Here is a 24,919-nt window from a genome sequence, read left to right on the forward strand (position 1 = left end):
TGATGATTTCAAAGTTCATTTAATCTACATTTTAACTTGTTTCTTGCATTTGCCTCTACTATAATAAAGACAGATTTTCCCTAAAAGCATAATTTAGGTTACATTTTTCTAAAAAGGTAACATGACGACAGGGGTTCCTGGGTGACTCAGTTAAGCGTCTGACTCTTGACTTAGCTCAGGTCGTGATCTCATGGTTCATGAGTTTTGAGCCCCCATTCTGGCTCTGCACTGATAGTGTGGAGCCTGCTTGGTATTTTGTCTCTCTCTTCCTCTCTCTGTCCATCCCCGCTTGCTCTCTCTCTGTCTCAAATAAAAATAAACTTAAATAAAAAGGAAACATGACTACAAATAATGTAGTATTAAAAAGTTGCTATTTTGTACACCCAAAACTAATTTTATACTCTATGTTAACTAACTGGAATTTAAATAAAAACAAAAAACATATACCTATTTAAAATTTAACCTATTATTTTCAGGCTAATTACCAATCTTCTAGCCATAATTGTAGTAGAATTCTACTGTTTGGGAGAGCCTTAATTAAAATGAAGTTTAGATCCATGTTGTGATATTCAGAATTCTTCACCCTCACTTCCCTTCTAGACATGAGTTCAGTGAAGTCTATGTTTTCCATATAATTGTCTCACTTGCCTTGATTGAACTATGATCTTTAATAACAGTCTAATTTTTAAAATATGAAGATCAGGGATGCCTGGGTGGCTCAGTTGGTTAAGTGTCCAACTTCAGCTCAGGTCACAATCTCAAGCTTCGTGACCTAGAGCCCTGTGATGGGCTCTGTGCTGCCAGCTCAGAGCCTGGAGCCTGCTTCAGAGTCTGTGTCTCCCTCTCTCTCTGCCTCTCACCCACTCGTGCTCTGTCTCCGTCTCTCAAAAATGAATAAACGTTAAAAAAATTAAAATAAAATACGAAGATCAGTTTATCAACTATAAAGAAAGATATGACAATAAATAAAATTTATAAAAAAACAAAGAATAAAAACAGAAATAAATGTCATATTTTTAAACAGAAGAATTTCAGTGTGTATTATTTTGAACATAGGACATAGATTACCGTAGAACAGATTACTCTGGTGTTGTGTCAGAAGGGGAGGTACTATGTTTTTTAAACTACACACTTAGGTAGTACTATTCCTCTCCCCTCCCACTGCCCCCTGTCTAGGCTTGGGATTTTCGTTGCTGAATAATACAATTTACGTATTTTACTTTATTTTAAAATGTAATATTTATACTCTGTGGAATGGGTTGGAATTCAGAAATATTCCTGGAAATCTAAACACCCTAAAAACACACGAAAAACTCCTATTAAAAATGTGAGTTCGTTAAAAAAAAAAAAAAAAAAAGTTAAGAGTTAGTACAGTCAAAATACACTTTGCCTTTCTTGTTTTCTGTTCTAGTGGGACAAGGCTTTGTCAGTCGCACCGGGGGTGTCTGTGAAATACTGGAAGAAGTTAATGCAGAGGTAAGCACAGAGTCTGTGTCCAAATAGATGTTTTAAAATATGTTAAAATGGAAGCAATATATAAATAGTAGCTTTTGAAATTTTCTAGTCTTAGGTTGTCTTTAAAAACAGCTGAGTTTTATGTCTGCTAATGCCGTAAATTAAATGAATTGGTTACAAGTCACTTGGTGTTCTTCTGTTTGACCTGGCATCTGAGAAAGACAGTGGAAGGGAGATTCTCCATGTCAATGGAGGGATTGACAGATGAGTAAACATACTTATTGGATAATATATTGCTACTGAAATATAGGTGGTAAGATTTTCTGAAGGTTTCCTAAAGTTCACAGAGTACTTCTTCTGTAAATAATCTCAGTTCTGTTTGGCCACCAATCCCTGCTGTCTCCCGTCCGTGAATACGAGGGAGGCACTGGTGAAGCCTCTTTCTGAGATGTGTTGGTTTCCTATGGCCCCTGTAACAAAGTATTATAAACTGGTTGGCTTTAGACCCACAGAAATTTATTCTCACAGCCCAGAGGCTAGAAGGCCAATATCCACTTGTCGGGAGGACTGGTTCCTACTGAGGTCTTTGAGACAGAATCTGTTCCACGTGTTTTCTCCAGCTTCTGGTGGTTACTGGCAGTCGTCAGCCTTCACTGAGTCATGGGTGCACCACTCAAACCCCTGCTTTCTTCTCACGGTGCCTTACTCCCTGTGTGTCTGTGTGCACATTCCCTTCTTTCTTGGAGGACACCAGTCATAGCCGATTGAAGGTCTACCCTCAACCAGTTTAACTCCCTCTTTACTGATTACATTAGCAAAGACCCTCTTTCCAAATAAGGTTACATTTGTAGAGACCGTGGTTGGTCCTTCAGTAAACGTGTTTTGGGCAGACACATTTCAACTCACAGCATAAGACTGTTCTCTATTCTAGTCATTCAGGGAATATTTATTTTTTTAGTGCTCGCTATGTGTCTAGCACTGTGCTAGGCCTGTAGACTACTATTTCATGACTAATTCCCTTGATTCTGGCCTTAAAAATGAAAAAGTTTGATTTTTCTTCCACGAGACATGATTTAGAAGCAAATTCAACTGCAACTCACATGTATAAATAAAAATCTGCCTGAGGCTACGCATGAAATGCAGAAGGACTAATGAACACATTTGCTGTTGGAAAGTAGACCGTTCCCTGGCACCTGTTTTCCCAGCAATAAGTGCATCAGCGGGCTGGCTGTGGGCTCCCTGTCTTAAATTCTAAAAATCCCAAATAATTCCAAGTTCCTGTACCCTCACTGCACACTTGTGAATGTTATCTTCCCCCTCCAACCCCCGAAATCTTTAATAAAGCCGTGTTAGCAGACAATGTTTCTTTCACTAAACAATTGTGTTTCAACCTCAGCAAAAACTGTTTCAGATATCTTTGGAAACCAACACCTGCTTTTCTCTACTCCTTAATTCACATGGTGGCCAGAAAATGGTCTCCTCACGGCTCCTAAATTTATGTTGTATAGATGCAGCCATTCAGAGAGATTGGCCATTTCTCGGTCCTAGTTCCTTAGAAGGGGATATTATTACTCCTATAACAAAGAAATCACTGTCACAATGGTTGAAAACACAGGTGTTGGGGAGAATTTCAGTGACCCTGTAGATTGGAGATTGTTAACAGTGAGCTGGGCAAACAAAAACTGTGCTACACCAACCCAGAGATTGGCGATTGAAATGTAGTTTAATGCAAATGCCAGCATATATTAAATATGCCAGATTAGTGTTCTTTTTTTTTTTTTTAATTCATTTATTTTGAGACAGAGAGCATGAGTCAGGGAGAGGCAGAGAGAGAGAGAGAGAATCCCAGGCAGGCTCTGCACTGTCAGCCTAGCGCCCGATGCAGGGCTGGAACTCACGAAACTGCAAGATCATGACCTGAGCCAAAATCAGGTCAGACGCTTAACCAACTGTGCCATCCAGGTGCCCACAGATTAGTTTTCAAGAAACCTGAGGCTAAATAATAAGAGTTAAATTAATTTGTTTGGTCACTGGGAAACTACTTGGGACTTCTTTAGGAGAAGAGAAACACAGACAGGATACAGAGAGACAGAGGCAGACGCAAGTAGATTCTTGGTAATCTCCAAGATCAGGATCCTGTTTTCCCCTCACATATCAGGAACTTTTTGTTTTTTTAAACTGCCTTGCTTGGGGTGCTCATAGTATTCTATATTTTATTGTCAGTATTTATACTCTTCTCTTTTTTAATGATTTTAAGTTACTTGCATTTAAAGGGTTTGCATTCATTGTTGTGCTCCCTAAAACGTTTAAAATTCTGTCTTTAATGCAGTAGACGCGCACGTATTTATTAATCCAATTGAAAGTAGATATCCCATCACACATCTAGTTTACAACTTATTTTCAGAAAATATATTGCTCACTTTAATAGATAAGCTGTATTCATTTTTAAGACCTAATATGTTCAGTGCTTTTAAAATATGAAAATATGTAGTGTTTTAAGAGAAAATAGGTTATCTATTTTATTTATTGCAGAAAACTTTTGTCTTCCATATCTGATTTGATTATAAAATCTGAAGCTTTTAGAAAAGTGATATGCAGAAGGGTTTTAGGAAATCTACCACATATTTTGGATATTTGGCTGCTTTAGATATTTCAGAAAATCTGAGTCCAACTAAGAACCTTGAAATTGGTATATTATAAAGAAAGCTGTTCTTGTTTTATTAGGAGAGCTGATCAGTTAATCCAGGAAGATAAGGATGATGTCATTCCATACTGCATCGCCATTGGAGATGTGAAAAAATTAGTGAATTTTTTTATGTCAAGAGGTCAGCTTACAGAAGCTCTGCTTGTTGCACAGGTACCAGTACATGATCACACAGGCCACCTACCCTGGCGGGAGGGCCTGTGGAAGGAAGACTGTGCTGACTGATCACACCTGCCTTCCCGTGATCGACAGTCAGATGGCCTGGCTCCTGCCCACCTCCCAACCTCTGTCTGCAGTACGGTCATACTTTCTATGCCCTGGTCACACTGCACGTATTTTAGACATTCAGGCATCCCTGGACTTTTGTATGCTGCTGAATGTCATATGTGGGTGAACAACTATTTCTAGTAACCATGCACTTGAAGCTTTGTGTTGATACAAATGGAGTCCACATTCTTTTTCGAATTCTGAGGGTACCTCCAGATTGTATAAATTTTAAACATGATTTAAATAAGCAGTTGATCCTTGAACAGCACAGGGTTAGGGACACTGAACCCCCACCCAGAGATCCTCCTATAACTTTTGACTCCCCCAAAACTTAAGTACTAATAGTCTGTTGACCAGAAACTTTACCGATAACATGAGCAGTCGATTAACACGTATTTTGCACGTTCCATGTGTTCTATATCGTGTTCTGACCTTAAAGTGAGCTAGCGAAAAGAAAGTGTTATTAAGGAAATCATGAGGAAGAGGAAATACATTTACAGTCCTGTATTTATTGGAAAAGATCTGCATATAAGTGGACCTGTGCAGTTCAAACCCATATTGTTAGAGGGTCAACTGCACTTTGATCAAAATAATATTTAGAAATTGGGCAGCTGTCAACAATTAGCTAAAAATTAATTAAAGATTTTATTAAATTCCAGGCTGCTTGTGAGGGAAACATGCAGACCGTACATGTTTCCACACCTAAAGGATCTTCATATCCTGATGATATCTACAAGGAAGACTGTCATGAGTGAGCGCTTTATCCTTTGTGTGGGATCAGTATTTTCAGGGTTGGCTTCCCCTTAGGGGGTTTTAAGACCCATGCGCTTCACCCTTCTCCATGCACAGGGGCTGGGCTGTCTCACTTTGATTCTCGCCTCAGTCCTGCTCCATCCCAGGGTCTCTGGGTGAACAGGACAGTGTCAGGCATGCACGTGCAGCCTGCAAGCCTTTTGTGTGGCTTTCAGAGAGGCAGCATGTATTTCAGTAGAGAGATTGCAGATAAAGCACCGAAACAGTTCAAAACATCAACCTTGTTTAGGGAGGAGAGGCAGTAAAAATAAGGAGGGCTGTTTATTAATGTTTCACTGTAAAGTCATTATAGATGACATCATCCCAAGACACCAGAATTAGTGTTGGGAATAAAATTTAGACTCCTTTTAAAGAAGAAATCCAAATACACATTTTTTAGAAGAAATGGAAGTTAGAATTCTTCAGCCTTTTGCCCTTTTTAAAATCTAATAATCTACTTTCCCACGCCTCATTATTGGCTCCTATTATTGCTTTAAAAAATTGGATATCTAAACTTTTATGATGCTTTTCAAGTAAAAAAGGGTCATAAAATGTTAAGCAAATAAGGTGTTAGGACCAGTGTACTCCTTCCTGATTCTTTGCTGCTATTCTCTGCCATATCTAAACTCGACATTTTAAAGATCTAACATACCCTACCCATATTGTGGTCACCATCTAAATTTTGAAAAGTTTCAGTTCAGCCTGTAATTCTTCTGCAGTTAACTGTCCCTATAGTTGAGTTGTGAATTATTCAATGTAGGATGGCAAATTTTGAAAATGAGACTTTTATTCTGACATTTGGGGTGGGGGCATGCCATCCATACTAATTTGTTTGCTAAGAAAAATAGCTTTCCTGATTTTTCTTTCCCAAAGATCAGACTTTATACCTAAATCAAAGATACCAAATTAAATCCTATGTGATCCCTTAATAAGCTTGTTCTAAAAGGGCGTTAGTTCATTTTATGACGGAATCCTTCTGTTTATATAGACTACATACTCTTTCTCTTTTCTAGACTCCTGCACAAAGTCAGTGAAGAACTAGCGGAATGGTATTTTCAGGATGGTCGCGCAGTGTTAGCCGCATGTTGCCAGCTAGCCGTAGATAATACTGAGGTACATTTCACATTGGTTTATGTAAATGGAAAGCTCTTAAGGTGCGTCATGGTGTTTGAGTGGAAAAAATATGGCAACTCCTGTGCAAGATCTGATTTTGCGTGCTTACCAAGCCTGAGCTACCGCGTCTCAGAAGCGCACATAAACTCTACAGACTATGAAATCTTATTTCCAATTCATTTTTATCACAAGGTACATATTTGTAACAACCTGACTTTAAGTATTTCATCTGATAGGAGAAGAAATAGTGTGGTGAAGGGAAAAATCTCAGGGATTCAGAATACTTGACTTCTGGAAGCGCTTATTTTTAAGTATACGTTAGTATAATCTTCAAAAGTGATGTTTTTAAGGTATTTCCTATTTGACCCTCTAATCTAGTAAGAAAAATGTATAGTAAAGATGGATTCTGTTTTGCATGTATCCTTAGATACAGTAGATTTACGGAATCGTTGATAATCATTGCACACTGTTGATGAATCTTCTAAGAATTGGCATTGTTTTGTGATAGAGACATGGAAGGACATGAGGATATAGCAGACAAACTGTTATTAATTCATTAAAAAACTATTATCAAGGGTTCTAAACTTAAATTCTGACTTTATAAAAATTCCCTGTATGTCCCTTTATCAGATAAGCTTTTCCATCTGGAAATTGCATTTATACTTACATAAGTACTTTATAGGAATATTACATTCAGTATTTTTAAGAATAATTGATTATAGGTTAATACTGCTTTATCTACTTTATGAGCTTGGCGGGGAAAGATGATCCAATCCAGCATCTATGAAACTGAAGGAATTATTTTCTTATTGGGTAAGCTTGCTATGGCATACCTGATTCGTGGAAATGAACTGGAGTTGGCCGTCAGTGTGGGCACAGTGCTCGGAGAGCCTGCTGCACCCACAACCCACTATGCCCTGGAATTGCTGGCGAGAAAATGCATGATGATTCCACCATGGTAAGAATTTCTAAATTCGAAGAATAATTTTATAGGAATGGAATACATTTTTAAAATATTTTAACTTGCATTTGATGTGTTTTGAGAGAATACAGCATCTCCTTTTCAAATTTTTTAACTTAATTTCTTAATATTTATTTATTTTTGAGAGAGAGAGGGCATGTGATCAGGGAAGGGCAGAGAGAGAGAGAAGGAGAGAGAATCCCAAGCAGGTTACAAGCTGTCAACACAGAGCCCAAAGTGGGGCTCAGACTCATGAACCATGAGATCATGACCTGAGCCGAAACCAAGAGTCAGACTCAACTGACTGAGCTACCCAAGCGCCTAGCATCTCCTTTTTGATTGAAAGAGAAAGATTGTGGGAGGAAACAGGACTATGATGATGAAGTAATCATGGGAATTGCCCTGGTTTGGAGTGAAATCTACCGTGGCCCATTCTGAAGCAGTCCCCTCGTAACTCGGAATTATTTCGAGTGCACAGAACATCGTGAATAAATGTGCACTGCTTAAGATAATCAGGACCACATATTTCCACATTTCAGATTCTGCATATCTACACTGATTCTTGTCAGACCTTGTGTCTTAGTTTAAGGTTTGCAAAATAAGGTCACTTTTCTAATGGAGCATAATAACATAGTTTAGCTGGAGACTTGGAACAGGCTATTTCCCCAGACGTGGGCAGTCCTCTAAGAAATAGACCCTGGAAAGTCCCTGGGGTGACCTGGAAGTCCAGGTCCAAGCAGTTCTCACCCCCGTCTGCAGAGCCCTGATCTTCGGGCAGATAGTCCTTCATTATGGAGTATCTTTAGCAAAGATACGAGGCTGACACTCAAGAGATGTTTGTTGAATAAAGATGATTTCAGACATTCATCTTCTCCTTCCCTAAAGCACTTAAAACCTTAAGGAGTTTCTAAATAAACTTGTTAATCGGGTGTTTCACCTCTTCCCACTGCACTCCCAGTTCACGTGTGTGCGTGCACACACACACACACCACTCGTAAAATGGAGCTGTACAGACTCTACTGTCGAATTCCACAGACAGTAATAACATTAAGAATAATGACAGCTAACTAACCCTTCTGTACTGTGTGCCAAGCTCTGTGGTAAGCACTTTACATGTAATGATTCACTCACGATAGATACTGCTTTGCCTCTGGCCTCAATAAGTGGTGGAGCCAAGATTCAACGTTCTATAAACTTCTATAAACTGGCTCCGAAGTTTATACTTAGCTACTGTCTTTGTCGGTTCAGGCTGCTGTGACAAAGTGTCACAGACTGGGTGGCTTACAAATGACAGAAATGTATTTCTCACAGTTCTGGAGGCTGAGAAGTCTAAGATCAAGGCGCTGGCAGATTTGGTGTCTGATGAGAGCCGGCTTCCTGGGTCCTCATCAGCCATCCTCTCCCTTTGTTCGTGTGCGGAAGGGTCGAGCTAGCTCTCTGTGGCCTCTTTTACAAGGCACCAGTACCGTTCAGGGCTCAGCCCTCAGGGCCTAATCACCTCCCAGCGGCCCCACTTCCAAATACCATTGCACTGGGGATTAAGTTTCAATATGTGAACGTGGGGAGCAACACAGGTCTGTGGTCTTTCCAGCTATCAAGCCAAGTGGCCCCCTTCATCTGTGGCTCAGAAAGACAGCAACACTTCCCGTTTTCCCTTTCTTTCTGGATCTGGGGGCCTCCTAGGGAATCGGGAATCTCAGAGTTTTGGTCATTTATTCCCGTATCTTACAGCCACAGAGGTCCTTCCCCCAACCCAAATGTGGCAGCACCCCACCATTGACCTTAGACTTATGACTTATGTGTGTGTAACGCCCCCCATCCTTAGTACCCAGGTCTATGTCCGTCAGGAACAGTAACGGTCAGTTGCATACTGTGACTTGCCTTAGACCTTATCCCAAAGCATGAGTTTAACGTAGATTATTTATTCACAAAGGTGACGGACTCCCTGCTAGAGGCCATCGTGTAACCTAAATAAAATGTGATTAAGTTGTTTTTTGTTTTTTGGTTTTTTTTTTTTGGTAAAGGTAAAAAGTAGCAAAACAAATAGAAATTAAATTTAGGTGAGGTTTAAAAAATCTTTCAACTGACTACGTGTCTTAGTTGCTTTTAATATAAGACAAACTTCTATTTCCTCGTAATGCCCCTAAGAAGTTTCCTTTATATATCCATAGATACATGCACCAGAAACTTGGATAAAGTTCAAATTTTGAAATATGTAATGCTCATCAGGTTTATTTCCAGGGGAAATCCGTAAGCCCTATGAATAAGCCTCCAAAAGTTTAAATAAAAACATAGTTGATAATTTGGAAGGAATGTTCACAATTTTATAAGACAAGTGCCCTTCCGTTTTACATTTGCTGGTAAAAGTCTCCTTTTTCTTGGTTCTCACTGCATATACATGGTATTCATATTTAAAATAATTTTCTTTCTAGCTTTCCATCTGTTGGATACAGGTACTGTCTAGTTTTATAAAAACATTTAATAAAAATATTCATATTTTATTTCAGTTTTAGAATAGTAACTCTATAGTAAATGATCATTACCTGTTCTTGCTTCATTGTTTTGCAGAATAACAATTCATTTATAGAATTTATAACATATAAAACCTAACTACAAAGTGACAACACTTCTTGTAGTGTAGGTACAAAATCTCTCAGTTTTATATTAAAATCTGTGTCATAAATGAATTGTGACTTTCTACAATACAAAATAGTAGTCAGTAAGTCAGTTAAACAACTGAAAATGCTTGTTCTGACAATGAAATGTGAGAGTTTAGATTATTTAGTAGGTCTGTATCGTTACATGTATATACATTTTCCCCGATTGGTAAATGGAAGTTTCAGTAAATGGTAAGTTACACTAAAAGGAGAAGAAAATTAGCATTGCTGCAAACTTCAGTGTATCAGGATATAATTCTACAGCAAGAAGGTCAGACTTTTGTCTGTAGTTCATAGAAGTTTGAATAGAATTTACACATCTAGGGGCGCCTGGGTGGCTCAGTCGGTTAAGCGGCCGACTTCAGCCAGATCACAATCTCGCGGTCCGTGAGTTCGAGCCCCGCGTCGGGCTCTGGGCTGATGGCTCGGAGCCTGGAGCCTGTTTCCGATTCTGTGTCTCCCTCTCTCTGACCCTCCCCCGTTCATGCTCTGTCTCTCTCTGTCTCAAAAATAAATAAACGTTAAAAAAAAAAAAAAAAAAGAATTTACACATCTAGTGTATGTACTGTAAAAACAAATGGTAATTTCTGTATTCTCATGGATATTATCAAATACTGCTATTAAATGTCAGTATCAGGAAACATAAGCATTGAAACTTCTTAGAAAGAGCAGATGAATTACCCTAATTTGAGACTTGGAAAAACACTCAAAGACTTACCTGTTCAATGATGATAGAGTATTGGATACACATAAATTGTCTCTCTTCCTGTTCCATGCTCACTATATTCTTGATTACACACCTCTTAATGTTTTAAAAATAATGTATTCACATAAATGATCAATGTACATTTTACTGAAGGCTTCACAAAGAAGGTGAAGGAAGATTTTACTCTCTGAAGTCCACCCTTTCAGAAACTCACCTTTGAAATATTGCCTATTCTCAAGTTATGCTGAATGTGTTTTATATCAGTTTCTTGAAAAGTGGATAATAACATCTTGAATCATTAAAAATTAGTGTTTTCTCAGTTGTGCAACAGTATGCAATGAAAAACTCTTCACCTAATGATTTTTAAAGAGGATATCATACAGAACATTTTTAACGTAAAGCCGTTAAATATGACACATGACGCTTTAATATACCTTCTTTTTTATTTTTTATTTTTAAAATTATTTTTATTTTAGAGAGAGACCATGAGCGAGAGTGGGCATGAGCTCGGGAGGGGCACAGGGAGAGAGAGAGAATCTTAAGCAGGCTCCACGCCAACCATGGCACCCCACCTTGGGGCTTGACATGCAGCTCTATCCCATGGCCCTGGAATCATGACTTGAGCCGAAATCAAGAGTCAGTCGCTCAACCAACTGAGCCACCCAAGCGTCCCTAAAATACCTTATTTTTAAGTGATTTATTCCTTTCATTGAATCTTTAAAAAAGTAAATCAGGAAACTGCATTTCTATCTTTGATTTCCACGTAAAGTTTAAGAGAGATGCAAAACACCTGAAATTCGAAACTTAAAATATCTAAGTATTCTTTTTTTTTTGTTTGTTTATTCATTTTTGAGAGACAGAGACAGAGCACGAGTGGGGGAGGAGCAGAGAGAGAGGGAGACACAGAATCTGAAGCAGGCTCCAGGCTCTGAGCCTGACATGGGGCTCAACCTCACAAACCATGAGATTTATGACCTGAGCCAAAGTCGGATGCATCCAACTGAGCCACCAGGCGCCCCAGTCAGTATTCTCCTGGTTTTAAAGAGTGGCTTAATCCAGCTGTGGTTGCGGCCATAACAAAAGCTGATGAAAAGTAGCCTTCACAAAGTTTGCTTCATAATTCACTCCACAGGACATATCTAATACTGCTTAGTTTGCTTAGAGAATAATTCTATAATAGCAAAATTAATTGCAAATATATACAGATTTAAGATTTTTACAAAATTATAGAAATTTCCTAATACATTTTTCCTTCATGCCCTTTGGTTTATCTGTCATCCACGTTTGGAGGTCTTTCATAATTAAGTAAAAATTAGTATTTTTTATGTTAGTAGAAAACCAAAGGCAGTATCAGAGTTTTCTTCCTTTGAAATAGTTCTAAATGTTATTTTTAGATTTTTTCCTTGTTGAATCAGTTTCCCCCTTTGTTATGTGCATAGGAATTTGGCAGCTGATCTTCTCCTGATGACTCCTGACAATGAACTACAGTTAGTTAAACTCTGTGCTTTCTACCCAGGGTGTACTGAAGAGATAAATGATCTTCATGAGAAGGTATTCTAAGGGTATTACATATTCTAATTTGGAATGCAGTGCTAGGATTTAACTAATTTTAGGTTAGGGCAAATAAAGATTGAGGCAGAGAAACATATGATCCCTCGCGAACCCTTTTATAGATATAACAGAAGTGATAACAGTAAGTGACATTGGTTGAGCTTCTGTGTGCTTGAGACAGTTCTGGATTTTCACATATGTTTGTATTTTACTGAATTCACATGGAAACCCCGAAAAGCAAGGCTCATTGTTCCTATTTTACAGCGAAAGTGAGCTCGGGGATCTTAAGCAACTGCCTCTAGTTAGTTAAAGGCAGAGTGTAGACTTGAGCTTTACCACGTCTTACTCCACATCCATCCCACTCTGCCCCTCTGCACCTTAAGGTGCATTTTTGCCAACTTTTACAAATAGGCAGTTTAGGATCTTTAAATGAGTTAATTATGATGAAATTCACATGCATTGCTTTAAAGTGCTTTTAAAAAATACTCCTTTGTAGAATATAGGAATTTATGAACCAAGATTATGTATAAAAATAACCAAAATGTTCAACAATAGGGAGATTGTGTATATAAATTGCAGTACATTTATGTATTTCAATGCTTTTCACCCATTAAAAAGATCATGAAGTTCTCTTTTTATTGACATTGGTACAAGGCTATAAAACAGTTCTGTAAAAAAGCAGAATATGAAATACATGCCATATGATTTTCATTTTGAAAATAACTGCACATATTTATGTTAATTATTATATATTTAAGGAGATATATACAGGTCTTTTAAGAAAAATATAACTTACAGTAAAACATTTTTTTGTCTTTAATATGAAAATAGCAGTGTTTTGTTTCACTTAAATGACCCCACTTCATGACCCTTGATTTGTCTGCAGTGTTTAAAAATTACTTTTTAATGTTTATTTTTGAGACAATGCGAGAGAGTGCAAGCAGTGGAGGGGCAGACAGAGAGAGATACAGAATCTGAAACAGGCTCCAGGCTCTGAGCTGTCAGCACAGAGCCCGACTCGGGGCTCGAACTCACGAACCGTGAGATCATGACCTGAGCCGAAGTCGGACGCTTAACTGACTGAGCCACTCAGGCGCCCCATGCAGTGTTTAGTGGCCCTTTTCATCCAACTGTGGATACTTACTAAGTATTATGATAACACAGATAGAGTGAGCATGTGTGTGCATGAGTGAGTGTATATGTGAGTGTTTGAGCAAGTGTGTATGTGTGTGAGTAACTGTGTGTGTGAGATGAGGGACAATACTTATGAGATGGTAATCATGCACGGTGACCAGTGGGTTGTGAGATTATGGGTGGCCTGACTTCTTTACACACTTTGTGTTCTGTGAAATATTTTCTAAGTGAGTTGTGCTTCACTTTTACAAACATGACAAGTAAAAGCTGTTCCTGTGTTGAAATGAAAATGCAGAGGGAAGGAAGTATGAACCTTACATTTGCTGCATGGTGCTTTAAATATACACCCTATGCCCTGTATGAGGCGATAGCAGCAAGCACTAATGTTGGGGCTTAGAGAGGAGAAATACTTGTCTGTGTTTACACGCCCGTAATGACACAGGCAGGATGGCATTCGCATCGCCTTTTTGTCACACAATCTGAAAGGATATAATTAGACTTTCTGCTCAGACTTCACTGATAACTGTTTACAAAGACTAGTCAGTTAGGTGTAAAGGTGTTATTACTACCTGTGGACAGTTTCACAAGTAATGCTACAAATTATATTTTTAAATATTATCTTAATTTAGATAACTTAGAATTTTAAGATAGGATGGGAATTACAGCAATGATCATCTTACTCTTATTATATTTTATTTGAGGATAAAATTTCAATAGAAACCATTTTTTTTTATTCCCTTTACTCTTAGAGCATATGTGAAAGTGAAGAACTTTAGCCAGTTGTAATACCTAGTGCACATAGTTGCTCAGTAAATAACTGGCATTTAGTTAATGAAGTTGGGGAAACAATATGAAATTTTATGTATACGAGAGCTCCTTTAGTTCATTGTAATTTTTTAAGAGAGATTGTGGAGTTCCAAAATGTTCAATTTACATAATTTTTATTTGATTTTTTTTTTTAATTTTTTTTTTTCAACGTTTTTATTTTTATTTTTGGGACAGAGAGAGACAGAGCATGTACGGGGGAGGGGCAGAGAGAGAGGGAGACACAGAATCGGAAACAGGCTCCAGGCTCTGAGCCATCAGCCCAGAGCCCGACGCGGGGCTCGAACTCACGGACTGCGAGATCGTGACCTGGCTGAAGTCGGACGCTTAACCGACTGTGCCACCCAGGCGCCCCTGATTTTTAAGTTCAATTTAGATTCCAGGTAGTTAGCCCGCAATGTAAGATCAGTTTCAGGTGTGCAATCTAGTGACTCAGCACTTCGGTGCTCATTACAGCAGGTGCACTCCTTGGTCCCCGTCATCTGTCCCCCATCTCCAAACCCCCTTTAAACAGAAACTATTGAATAAACCAACCTAGTAACTTAAGGGGACATAAAGGTGAGAGGGAAGAAAGTGATAAACCTCAGAGGTGAGGAGACGGGCAACCTTGCTGTGCGCGAACCGCGCCCTCTGGAGTCGTAACCCAAAATACCTTTGTGGAAGCACCACATCAGTGGTTGCCAATCCCAGTGAGAAGAAGCATTAACTATTTATAGGTGCTGGAAGGGGGACAATGCAGGAAACCCCCGCCTGCACCCTGGAAGCAGGAGAACGTACCTAAGGGAGGAGCAGACTGAGTTTCAACAGGAAAAAAAAAATCATTTGAAAAACTGGGGAGCAGTGCTTTTCATTTTCCAGTAATGAAGTTTCCTGGGCTCAAAATCTGCATTTTGTGGCATTTCAGAATGTCAGAGCTAAAAACTTTGAGAGCTTGTAACGTGTTTTGCCTTTCTACTTGAAATTAAGTTGCTCTGTCTCAAAGGCCAAGCAAAATTAAACTCCACAGTGTGTGTGAGATGTCAGAGTGTATTTTTTATGTTTTCTGTATTTAATGTAGTTTCTGACAGTGGTCAGTATATTCTGAAGTGATAAATCTCAGCGTGTGTTTTTCTAAGTTACATGTGTGGATACTAATTCCAGTATCACAGGATAATTTACTTCTACCTTTTTCATTAAGTATTTGTGTGATGAAAAACTACTGATGCACTTAGGTAATTAATATCGTATTTACTGTTATTAGATCCTAAAGATATTTTCATAAATGTGTGCTTTTAATAAAAATTATTTCACTGACATCTGTTTTGAGCAACTTTACTAGGAAGAGCATACTAGGCATATTGGAGATATTTAGTACTTATACTGCTGCGTGTATCCCTCTAAGTTTTAGTAACGTCATTAAACCGATTACTTTTCAGTGCAAGCTACCCACAGTAGAAGAATGTATGCAGTTAGCAGAGGCTGCCCTTGCGGATGGTAATATATTTGAAACTGTGAAGTATTTCTTGTTAAGTCAAGAGCCTGAAAAAGCCCTTCCTATTGGTATTGACTTCATCAAAGGTAAGTTTTCCGTTGGTGGTATCAACTCAAGTCTACTCACTGATTTTAGCCTTTCATTAGTATTGACAAGCAGCCTTAAAGTCAGACACCAGCCATCCTAAATTTAAAAAAGGAAGAGATTGCTGATTGTGTGCTATGGGGACTTGAGAGAGGGTAGATGTGCAATACTTGTCCAGATGAGATGGCCAGGAGAGAATTAATTATGTAAGTTAAAAATTGGATGAACATGATTAGTATGATTATTTAGATCATCTCTTATTTGGTTTTGTTTTGCCAGAATGCATCAGTAGCTCAGAATGGACATTGGATACCGTTTACCCCGTTCTTGACCTATTGAGTTATATCCGTACCGAAAAATTAGTCTTGCACACGTGTACTAAGTAAGTGCTTTTACTCCAAAATACATAAGGGAATCTATGTAATGCTTGAAAATGGTTATATTGTTTTTGGTGTTCATATCAAGAAATAAGATCATCTTGGATAGGGAAGTGCCCTTGGAGAAAAATTAACATCTGTATTTGCTATTCTTAAGAAAAAATACAGAGGTCAATTGGAAACTGAAAAAATAAATTCTCATGGTCCTATTTACTAATACCTAGAGTGTGTATATTTATTTATGTGTACACAGACACATAGACACACACACATGGACACACACACGGACACACATGGACTCATGAACATACATGCACATGGACACACACACACAGAGACACACATGGACACAAAGACAAGACACACAGACACACATGGATACACACACACACACACACCTGGTTCAAATAGGGCTGATTCAGAGCGTTGGGGTGGTCTTAGACCCGAAGTCCTCAAGAAGCTGGTGGTCATGTCTGTTAAACAGCCACTGTGCACAGAGCATACTACTGGGGGAAAAGTGAAGGTGCTAGGGAGTGACATCTAGTTACCAGCCCTGCATTCAGGTATCATGGAAGGACACTCGTCCACAGAACGAAAGTCGCCGGAGATGGTGTATAGTTTGCAGTGGAGGCTTTGGGCTATTACTGTTTTAATGGCAGTGCGGGAAAGACGTTGCCACAGCCTGGGAAACTTAGACGTTTCCCCAGCGGGAAATCGAGAGGGTGTGCCCTGTCCTTGCTTAGAGTCTGTAATGTGCCAGGAATTCCTAAATCAGGCCTAATGAGTTCCTTAGACATTTGCATGAAGAAACGGCCAAGGGATAGAGGAAAACAAGGAGCCAAAAGTTAAAACATTACTTGTGCTGTAGCATAAATGTCTGAAAGGGACTCAACTCATGAATAAAACATCTTCAAGTTGAGAAAATTTTCTAAACATATTTTGCTATAAATGTCACCCATCAAAATACAGAGATGTAAGTACGGTAACTATATATGTGAGTAATGTTCTATACCTCAAGTTAAAAGAATTTTAAAAACTATATTCTCTTTTAGAGCTCGAAATGAATTGCTCATCTTATGTGGTTATATTGGTGCATTATTGGCCATCAGAAGACAGTACCAAAGCATTGTTCCAGCACTTTATGAGTACACAAGGTAAAAATGATTTCTCTTCTGGTATGAAATGAGACACATTCCTTTCCCTAAGGTTTTAGTCTCTAAGTGTGTCCAGAAGACACCAGATACATACTGCATGTATCCGTTTATTCATCCAGTATGTACTTTATAATAAAGTAGCAATCAAACTATATGAATTAGAAGTAAATTAGGCTATAAATAATCAAAATCCTAATTGTAGCTTAAACGTGTGGGGTTTATTGGTCTTCTGTCGAGACATTTGGGGTCTCCACATTCCAGGGCCATTAGAGCTGCAGCCAGTCCATTGAGGACCTGAATTCTTCCCTTCTTTTGACACTGACCTCCCTGGTTTCCTTCCACTTGCTTGAACTACCTGGTGACAGGGTCATGTGTATTATGTCTGCAGTCTAAGTGGGAAGGAGAGAAAGGTGACAGGATGGGGACCCCAAAGGATGAGGCCATGTGACTCAGGAAGGAGAGGTCCCCTTAGGCTGGCATCCTACCGGCCGGATCTATGGAACCCGAATTTTAAAAGAAGAGGAAGGTGCCCCTGGATGGCTCAGTCAGTTAAGCAGACTCTTGATCTCAGCTCAGGTCATGATCTCACAGTTTGTGGGTTCGAGCCCTGTGTCAGGCTGTGATGCTGACAGTGTGGAGCCTGCTTGGGATTCTCTCTCTCCCTCTGTCTCTGTCCCTCCCCTGCTTTCTCTCTCTCTCTCTCTCTCTCTCTCTCTCTCTCTCTCTCTCTCTCTCTCTCTCTCACTCTCACTCTCACTCTCAAGATAAATAAAAATAAACTTAAGGGGCACCTGCTGGGTGGCTTAGTCAGTTAAGCAGCTGACTTCATCTCAGGTCATGATCTCTCAGTCTGTGAGTTCGAGTCTTGCATTAGGCTCTGTGCTGGTCACTCAGAGCCTGGAGCCTGCTTCCGATTCTGTGTCTTCCTCTCTCCCTGCCCCTCCTGTTCTTGCTGTCTGCCTCTGTCTCTCTCTCTCTCTCAAAAATAATAAACATTAAAAAAAATAAAAATAAAATAAAATAAACTTTAAAAAATACATTTAAAAATTAAAAAAAAAAAAAAACCAGGGCAAAAACTGGGTATTTTACCTTTCCGATCTCTATAGTAGGAAAAAGCAGAGTAAAGAGGATTTGTGAATAGCGGGTAAGTCACTATTTTCTAGTTGGGTGTACCCTTCCTGCCAGACTCCTGTATCTTCTGACAGCTTGCTGAATGTTGGCCATTGTGCTTAAAACTTGTTATAATCAAAAAGAAAGCCCCACAGTGCCTTCCCCACACAGCATTTCCAAGTTGACCAGTTTGCTAAGCGGTAGAGTAGCTAACCCCCAACAGTGCTGAGTGTGAGACTAAGCAGTTGTTCTGAGTGCCTTCACGCGGGCAGAGATTCTGAGACAGACAAAGCTTTCTCTTCCCTCCTCTTCCTTCTGGTCGCAGAGAAGGTCCTGCTTACATGTAGGACCCCCACCTAGAGCAGACCGGGCAGGGGGGCAGAGGGGACACTGCTAGGCACTCAGGGAAAAACCTACTTCTGTGCAGGCAGCAGGCCCAGATGTGAAAGCAGCTTTTAATAATTTGAAAATCTGGGAGCAATAGGGTTGTATGTACCACATGGAATTAAAATCTATTTAATGAAATATATTCATTTAATAAATATGACTTGGCTAATGAAAGTAAAGAGAGAGAAAATGGTCCCTTGAAATAATATCAGAAATGAAAGGAGGCTTTTGTAAGGCAGAAGAGACCTGGGAGAATGTGTCTGAGAGAAACAGTTGAGAAGGAGAAACTTAAGGCCCGAATTGGAAAGAACTTCCCTGATTATGGTGTCTCTTGTCCTGTGCTCACACTGCTGCCTTGCCCTCAGGCTGAGTCCCCAGGCTTGTTCCTTCCTCTGCTTCCCAGCTGCCTCTCGGTCTTCTTCCTCCCCTCCCCTCCCCTCTGCTCCCCTCTCTGTACTCTGTCCTTCAGAAACCTGGCCCTTTCTGTAGCTCTACCTTGCCAGTTATTGTGACATCGCTCTGTGGCTCACTGAACCCTGGCTTCAGCTCTGTGTGCTCAAAATGAACATCCTCTTCCTTCTCAAACTGCTGCTTCTCCTGTGTCCCTTCTTTTGACTATGGCGTTCTATTTCTGTCTCCCAGAATTTAATGGTGAGGGTCACGGGTGTTTTCTCTGACCGCAGTAAGGGTCTGCAGTAACTCCCTCCCACTGTAGTCTTGCATCTGGTCACCTGCTGTCTGGATCTCTGTCCTCCTCCTGCTGCCTGCCTGACCCCACTGTGGCTTCTGCCTTCCTGAAGCACTGCCCTTCCTCAGCGCCCTCCGGGGCTCCCCAGTGTCCATCACAGAACTTCCAGATTCTTAGTCTGACGTTAAAGGTCTACAGAAATAGGGTTCTGACCAAGCCGTCCACCTTAGCCTTCTCTGCGTTCTCCACTTTGGTCAAACGGAATTACTTGTGACCCCATATGTATGGAAGCTTTCCCGCTGGTAGTTTCTCAGTGTCTTGTTTTCTCCTCACGCTTTAACACTGCTTTGCATATAGTAGATCATCAAACACTACTGGCGGGAAAGTCTTGTCAAGTGCCAAATTGTAGACACGGAAGGCACAGTGTTGAGGGAATTCATTTTGGAGCTAGCCACGCTGTCAATACAAATTTTAAGTTCCGTAATTTTGGGGGTCGCCTGGGTGACTCAGTTAAGCATCGGACTCTTGATTTTGGCTCAGGTCATGATTTCACCATCGTGAGACTGAGCACCACCGTGGGGCTCAACACTGGGTGTGAAGCCTGCTTGAGATTCTGTCTCTCCCTCTTCCTCTGCTCTCCCCTTCTTGCGCTCTCTCAAAAAATGATCTTAAGTTCAGTAATTTGGGGTTGAAGAAAATGATAACTTACTGATTTGAGATGGTATTACTATAGTGTTAGGCGTGTGTAGGTGGAGATGTGTGCCTTTTTCCTCACCAGATCTTATTAGGTCCCAGCAGAATGAGGACAATTAGAGGGAGTAACCGTAAAATGTACATTACAGAATGGCTTACCTGTACTCTTAAGTTCATCTGTAAGGTCTTACGTTCTGTTTCTATCTCCCAAACAGCTTTTGCTTTTAAATGTCCCATAACTAGTTCCTTGAAAAGCACATGGAGTCTGTGACTTAGTATAGAAACTAGGACTAATAATTCTTTATCTAAAGCCTCCTAATTAATACCACATATACCTCTTTCCAGTTTTCCTTATGCGGATGTGATGGATCACTACTGTGGCTGTTTTCCTGCTTTTTCTCACCAGTCTATGTCTCTCAAGAATTGAGCATTTCCATTCCTTTCTGCTGGTTGACATTCTGCTCTAGCCATTCTCCCACTTGTTTTCTTACTCTTGATACTCATTTGTAATTCAGACATGCACCACCTCCCACCCCTGCTGTGTGTGGCTGTTATCCAGCATTCTTGGCTGGACTATCCAGTCTCCATAGTTTGTTTGGTCCTTCATTTGTTTATTTCCTTATTTATTAGTTTTACATTTTATTTTTTTAAGTTTTTTTAAAGTTCTATTTAAATTCCAGTTGGTTAACATACAATGTAATATTAGTTTCAGGTGTACAATATAGTGATTCAGCACTTCCATACATCACCCGGTGCTCATCACAGCAAGTACATCCTGAATCGCCGTCACCTGTTTCCCTCACCCCCCCACCCCCTCCCTCGCTAGTCCCTTTTTCATCCGCTCGCTCAGACTGTCATCCAACCAACAGTATTGAACGTCTTTAACTTTCCAGGGAACTTGAAGGCCAGATATACAAGTAAGCGTGCACACACACACACACACACACACACATTCGTGTATACACGTGTTTTTGAACAGTAGTTGTTAAATCCAAAATGGCAATTATTTAAAGTTCATTTGCTTTCTTTCATATCTTAGTCTTGGAAGTCAGTTAATTTCTGTTCCACATTTCAGTCAGCTGTTAAAACGTCGGGTGGTATCAGTGCCTTTAAAAATTGAGCACCTCTCTGAGGAATTGGATGCGTGGAGAGCTTGCACACGGTCCACGAGCCGGTGAGTGAGGACAGTGTAAAAATTGGGATACGGAGGTGTTAATATTATACACAAATTTATTGAAAATGTGGATTGGCTCACTATTAATCTTTGCCGAAAATGAATCTTGGTTTGGTCAGCGTATATTCCGTCATCATTTACAATCCTATTGTTTTCTGCCTTTTCAAAGTACTTCGTTTTACTATAAATTAAGCCTAAAGTTAATTTGCCATCATCTCTAATGGGGACTAAATAATCATCAGGGACTGTTTCTAACTTAAACCTTAATAATTCTGTGGTTGTATGAAAATGAAAATGTAATATCTGTTGAAAATATAGATCACCAGAAGAATCTCCATATACACCCCCTTCTGATTCACAAAGAATGGTTTATGCAACTTTACTAAAGAGACTACAAGAAGAACCACTCAAAGGAATTGTTGGGCCAGATTATGTGACTGGATCAAATCTGCCCAGTCATTCAGATATTCACATCTCTTGTCTTACGGGATTAAAAATCCAGGTACAGCCTAATGTAAGGCATAAATTGTTCATTTCCATTATTTTCATTTGTTCAGTTACTCAAAACAATATGGTCTTAGAATAAGCATAATCTGAATAAAAGTCGGTACCTATAAATAAGACTGGTGACCCCTGAGAAAACACTGCCCTTAATGCTATATAGTTAGTATGAATGGTCGTTTGCTCCTTAAAATAAATTCAGAGAGATGCTCCTTGTATTATCATGAAAGCAATTCATGTAATAGGTATACTTAGTAACAAATGTTTACAAATACATAGAGATCATATCCTTTGGGAAATTAAATAAGGGAGACAAAGCTACAATCAACATAGTTATAAATTATAGCTAAATAGATTAAAATTAACTTTATATTCTCCATTTGTGTTTTATAAACACAAAGACATTAAAAACTGGCAGGTGTGTGTTATCGATATACTGTATATGTTCTTAGAGTGACTTCCTGAATTTTTCAACAGTTACAAATTACTGGGATCCGTCACAAGGGATGACTAATTCCTGAGGAAGGTCCCTAACATACAGTCAAAAGTAATGATGGTGAATCATTCCAGAGCCTCCCAGTGTGACCCAGGGGTGCTGTTTTCTCCAGACAGTGGAGAGGCCTTCATCATCTCAGAGTCAGGGCCAGGTGTAGGTGTCCACGTGAAGTCAACAAAGCTGAATCCATACAGAATGCGGATTGAAACTACAGTCTGGACTGAAAGAACACCACCTCCCAGAAGTGTTCACATTTTACTCAGTGGATTCTTAGATTTCTCATGGAATGTGACTAATTACATTTCTCATACTGATATGCCAGGTCAATGGGGACAGCTGCTTTTTTGGAATAACCATTTAAATTAAATAGCTTGCTGCTAATGTAAACCCTAACCATAGCTTGACTTGACACTATAAGTTTATGTAAGTAATATTTAACTAATATATTTCTGAAAAAACAGGACACTGACGTGCATAGTTTTTATCCACTTCCATTCAGAGGTCAAGAATCAAAGCAGTACATTCAGTAACTTATAATTAAGAGCAAAAAGATCATGCAATATTTAGAGTTTATCTTCAGCACTAGTCGTGGCCTTCCCTGTGCCATTTGTCGTGATACCTTCAAGATCTTTTTCTCCATCTGCAGTAGCCACGTGGCCCAACACATAGGCTGCCTAACCTCTCCGCACCCAAACCTGCATTAGGAAAAGACCTACTAATTATCTTACACACACTGAAGTGCAGATGACTAATGGAGATGGGGTGCTCCTCTCCCAGGATACTTCTGTTTCAACAGAAAAGTAATATTCTGGTTAGAACTATGAAATGTCAAGTGCCTGTAGGTATGTACTTGAGAGGTACTTGAGAGTAGGTAGGTACTTGAGAGTAGGAAGCTCTCTATTTCATGTGATGGATTTTCCAGTGTCTCGAATAATTTACTAACAACAAGCTGTACCATTTGAAATTGTGATAAAAAATCTGATAACTTTAGAAGATAATTAAGGAGAAGTTTTTATTCCAATTTGTGTTTTTTTAAATCATGCTTTTCCTTCTGAGAGCTAGGAGAAACAGATTGAAAGATTTCTTTGCATTTGGTGCTTCAGAACTATCCTTGACATGCAAAGTAACTGACATAGCTAAATTATAAATATGCTAGTAAATCGTATGATTGACATGATTTTAAATTATGTAGACACATCTACAGCAACATGTTCTTTGTCTTCTAGAGAGCAGGTTCAGAGCTTCTGGTCTGAATAATTTCCCCAGCTGTATTGATGCAGGCCATCTGATTAAAATAAAGTATATTTAAGTCTATGCTAGGCGTGTATGCCTTTATAAAATGTTTACTTTGTATTAATAGATTAGCACTACCTGTCGTTATTGGTAGCACTACTGTATTCAAAGAACTTAAGTTATAAAACTAAATTCTCTTGTGAAAGGCATCAGGGCATATTAAGATATTTTAAAATTTAGGGATATTTGTAGCAGTTCAAAAAAATCGGATTTTCTCATATTTTAAAAATTCCCATTAGCAATGCCTAAATATTGCCAGTAGTTTTTTATCAGAGTGATTCTGTTTCTGGAAGTTGAAAACCACGTTAGACATTTATAATCTCATCGTCTCTCTCCTCAATTCTGTGTGCAGGGCCCTGTATTTTTCCTTGAAGACGGGAAATCTACTATCTCATTGAATGACGCTTTGATGTGGGCAAAGGTGAACCCATTCTCACCTTTAGGGACTGGAATACGACTCAACCCATTTTGACAGGTTTTTCTCCATGTTTAACTGTTTTTTAAAAAAAGACCTTTTGTGGGTTAATATTACCTTAACTTTTGTTGTGCACAACCAAAGGTTGAGGGGAGAAGGGGAGGTGGGAATAACAGTTGACTTAATTCATCAACTTCAAAAAATAAAATAGTTATGTAATTTCAAGGAAAAATAGGTGTATTCTTTATAAAATAGAGTAGCCATATTTGGGAGAAAGATAATATTTAAGTTATATAAAAGACCGAAAAATATAAAAGAGCATATTAAAGTTTCAGAAAGCATAAAAGGTACCAAAAGACTATATTTTTGAAACTTTGAAACATATAAAATAACACAACAGATAGAATAGTGCTTGACATGTAGTAAGTACTTAAGGAATATTGGAATATCAACATGTAACTAAGGTATGTATGACTGATCTTCGAGTTAACAAACACCTATATTGTCCTCTGTAAAATATATAGTAAACCACTAGTTTTAGTTCATATTTAATAAAAAGTTTCCAGTTACGAGCTTACTGCGTGTCAATAAATGGATACACAGTCAAAATACTTACGAGTTTTATTTTTTAAAAAAAGAAGGCATTACCAAATTTTTTAACTGAAATTAAATGTGCAAGTATAAAGGACTAGGTTATGTAGGCATAACAGAAATTGACGCATGAAAAACACAAATGCAGTTAAATTGGTCTGAGAATTTACATTTGATGATAATTGACTATTTTAAAAGATATTTGATATGTATGGATATTAGTTTTGATTATGCATTTAATATTTACAGTAATCTCTAATTGATTTATATGAACTTTCTATAACATTTATTTGATAAATTTAGTTTCAAATTTCTATGAG

At 38.9% G+C, this 24,919-nt stretch overlaps 1 protein-coding gene across 11 annotated transcripts in view; it reads left to right on the plus strand.

The window, feature by feature from the left end:
* Positions 1-24,619, plus strand: part of WDR17 (WD repeat domain 17) — a 109,254-nt gene extending 84,635 nt beyond the window's left edge. For 6 of the 11 annotated variants that reach the window (XM_086703126.1, XM_086703124.1, XM_086703125.1 and 3 more), the window contains 13 exons: positions 1,412-1,476; positions 4,180-4,312; positions 5,086-5,177; positions 6,232-6,331; positions 7,150-7,289; positions 9,725-9,745; positions 12,095-12,206; positions 15,581-15,722; positions 16,000-16,102; positions 17,150-17,251; positions 21,205-21,303; positions 21,622-21,817; positions 23,946-24,619. In XM_086703126.1, coding sequence (XP_086559252.1) covers positions 1,412-1,476; positions 4,180-4,312; positions 5,086-5,177; positions 6,232-6,331; positions 7,150-7,289; positions 9,725-9,745; positions 12,095-12,206; positions 15,581-15,722; positions 16,000-16,102; positions 17,150-17,251; positions 21,205-21,303; positions 21,622-21,817; positions 23,946-24,065 — 1,425 coding nt within the window. In that variant the 3' untranslated portion in view covers positions 24,066-24,619. Of the gene's footprint in view, positions 1-1,411; positions 1,477-4,179; positions 4,313-5,085; positions 5,178-6,231; positions 6,332-7,149; positions 7,290-9,724; positions 9,746-12,094; positions 12,207-15,580; positions 15,723-15,999; positions 16,103-17,149; positions 17,252-20,835; positions 21,175-21,204; positions 21,304-21,621; positions 21,818-23,945 lie in introns of those variants that run through there. The other 5 variants (XM_086703120.1, XR_015249913.1, XM_086703121.1 and 2 more) reach the window with 5 other exon arrangements.
* Positions 24,620-24,919: the final 300 nt, after the last annotated feature.

Source organism: Puma concolor, chromosome B1 (assembly GCF_028749965.1).
Source record: "Puma concolor isolate L17-30 chromosome B1, mPumCon1.1.hap2, whole genome shotgun sequence".
Classification (NCBI taxonomy): Eukaryota; Metazoa; Chordata; class Mammalia; order Carnivora; family Felidae; genus Puma; species Puma concolor.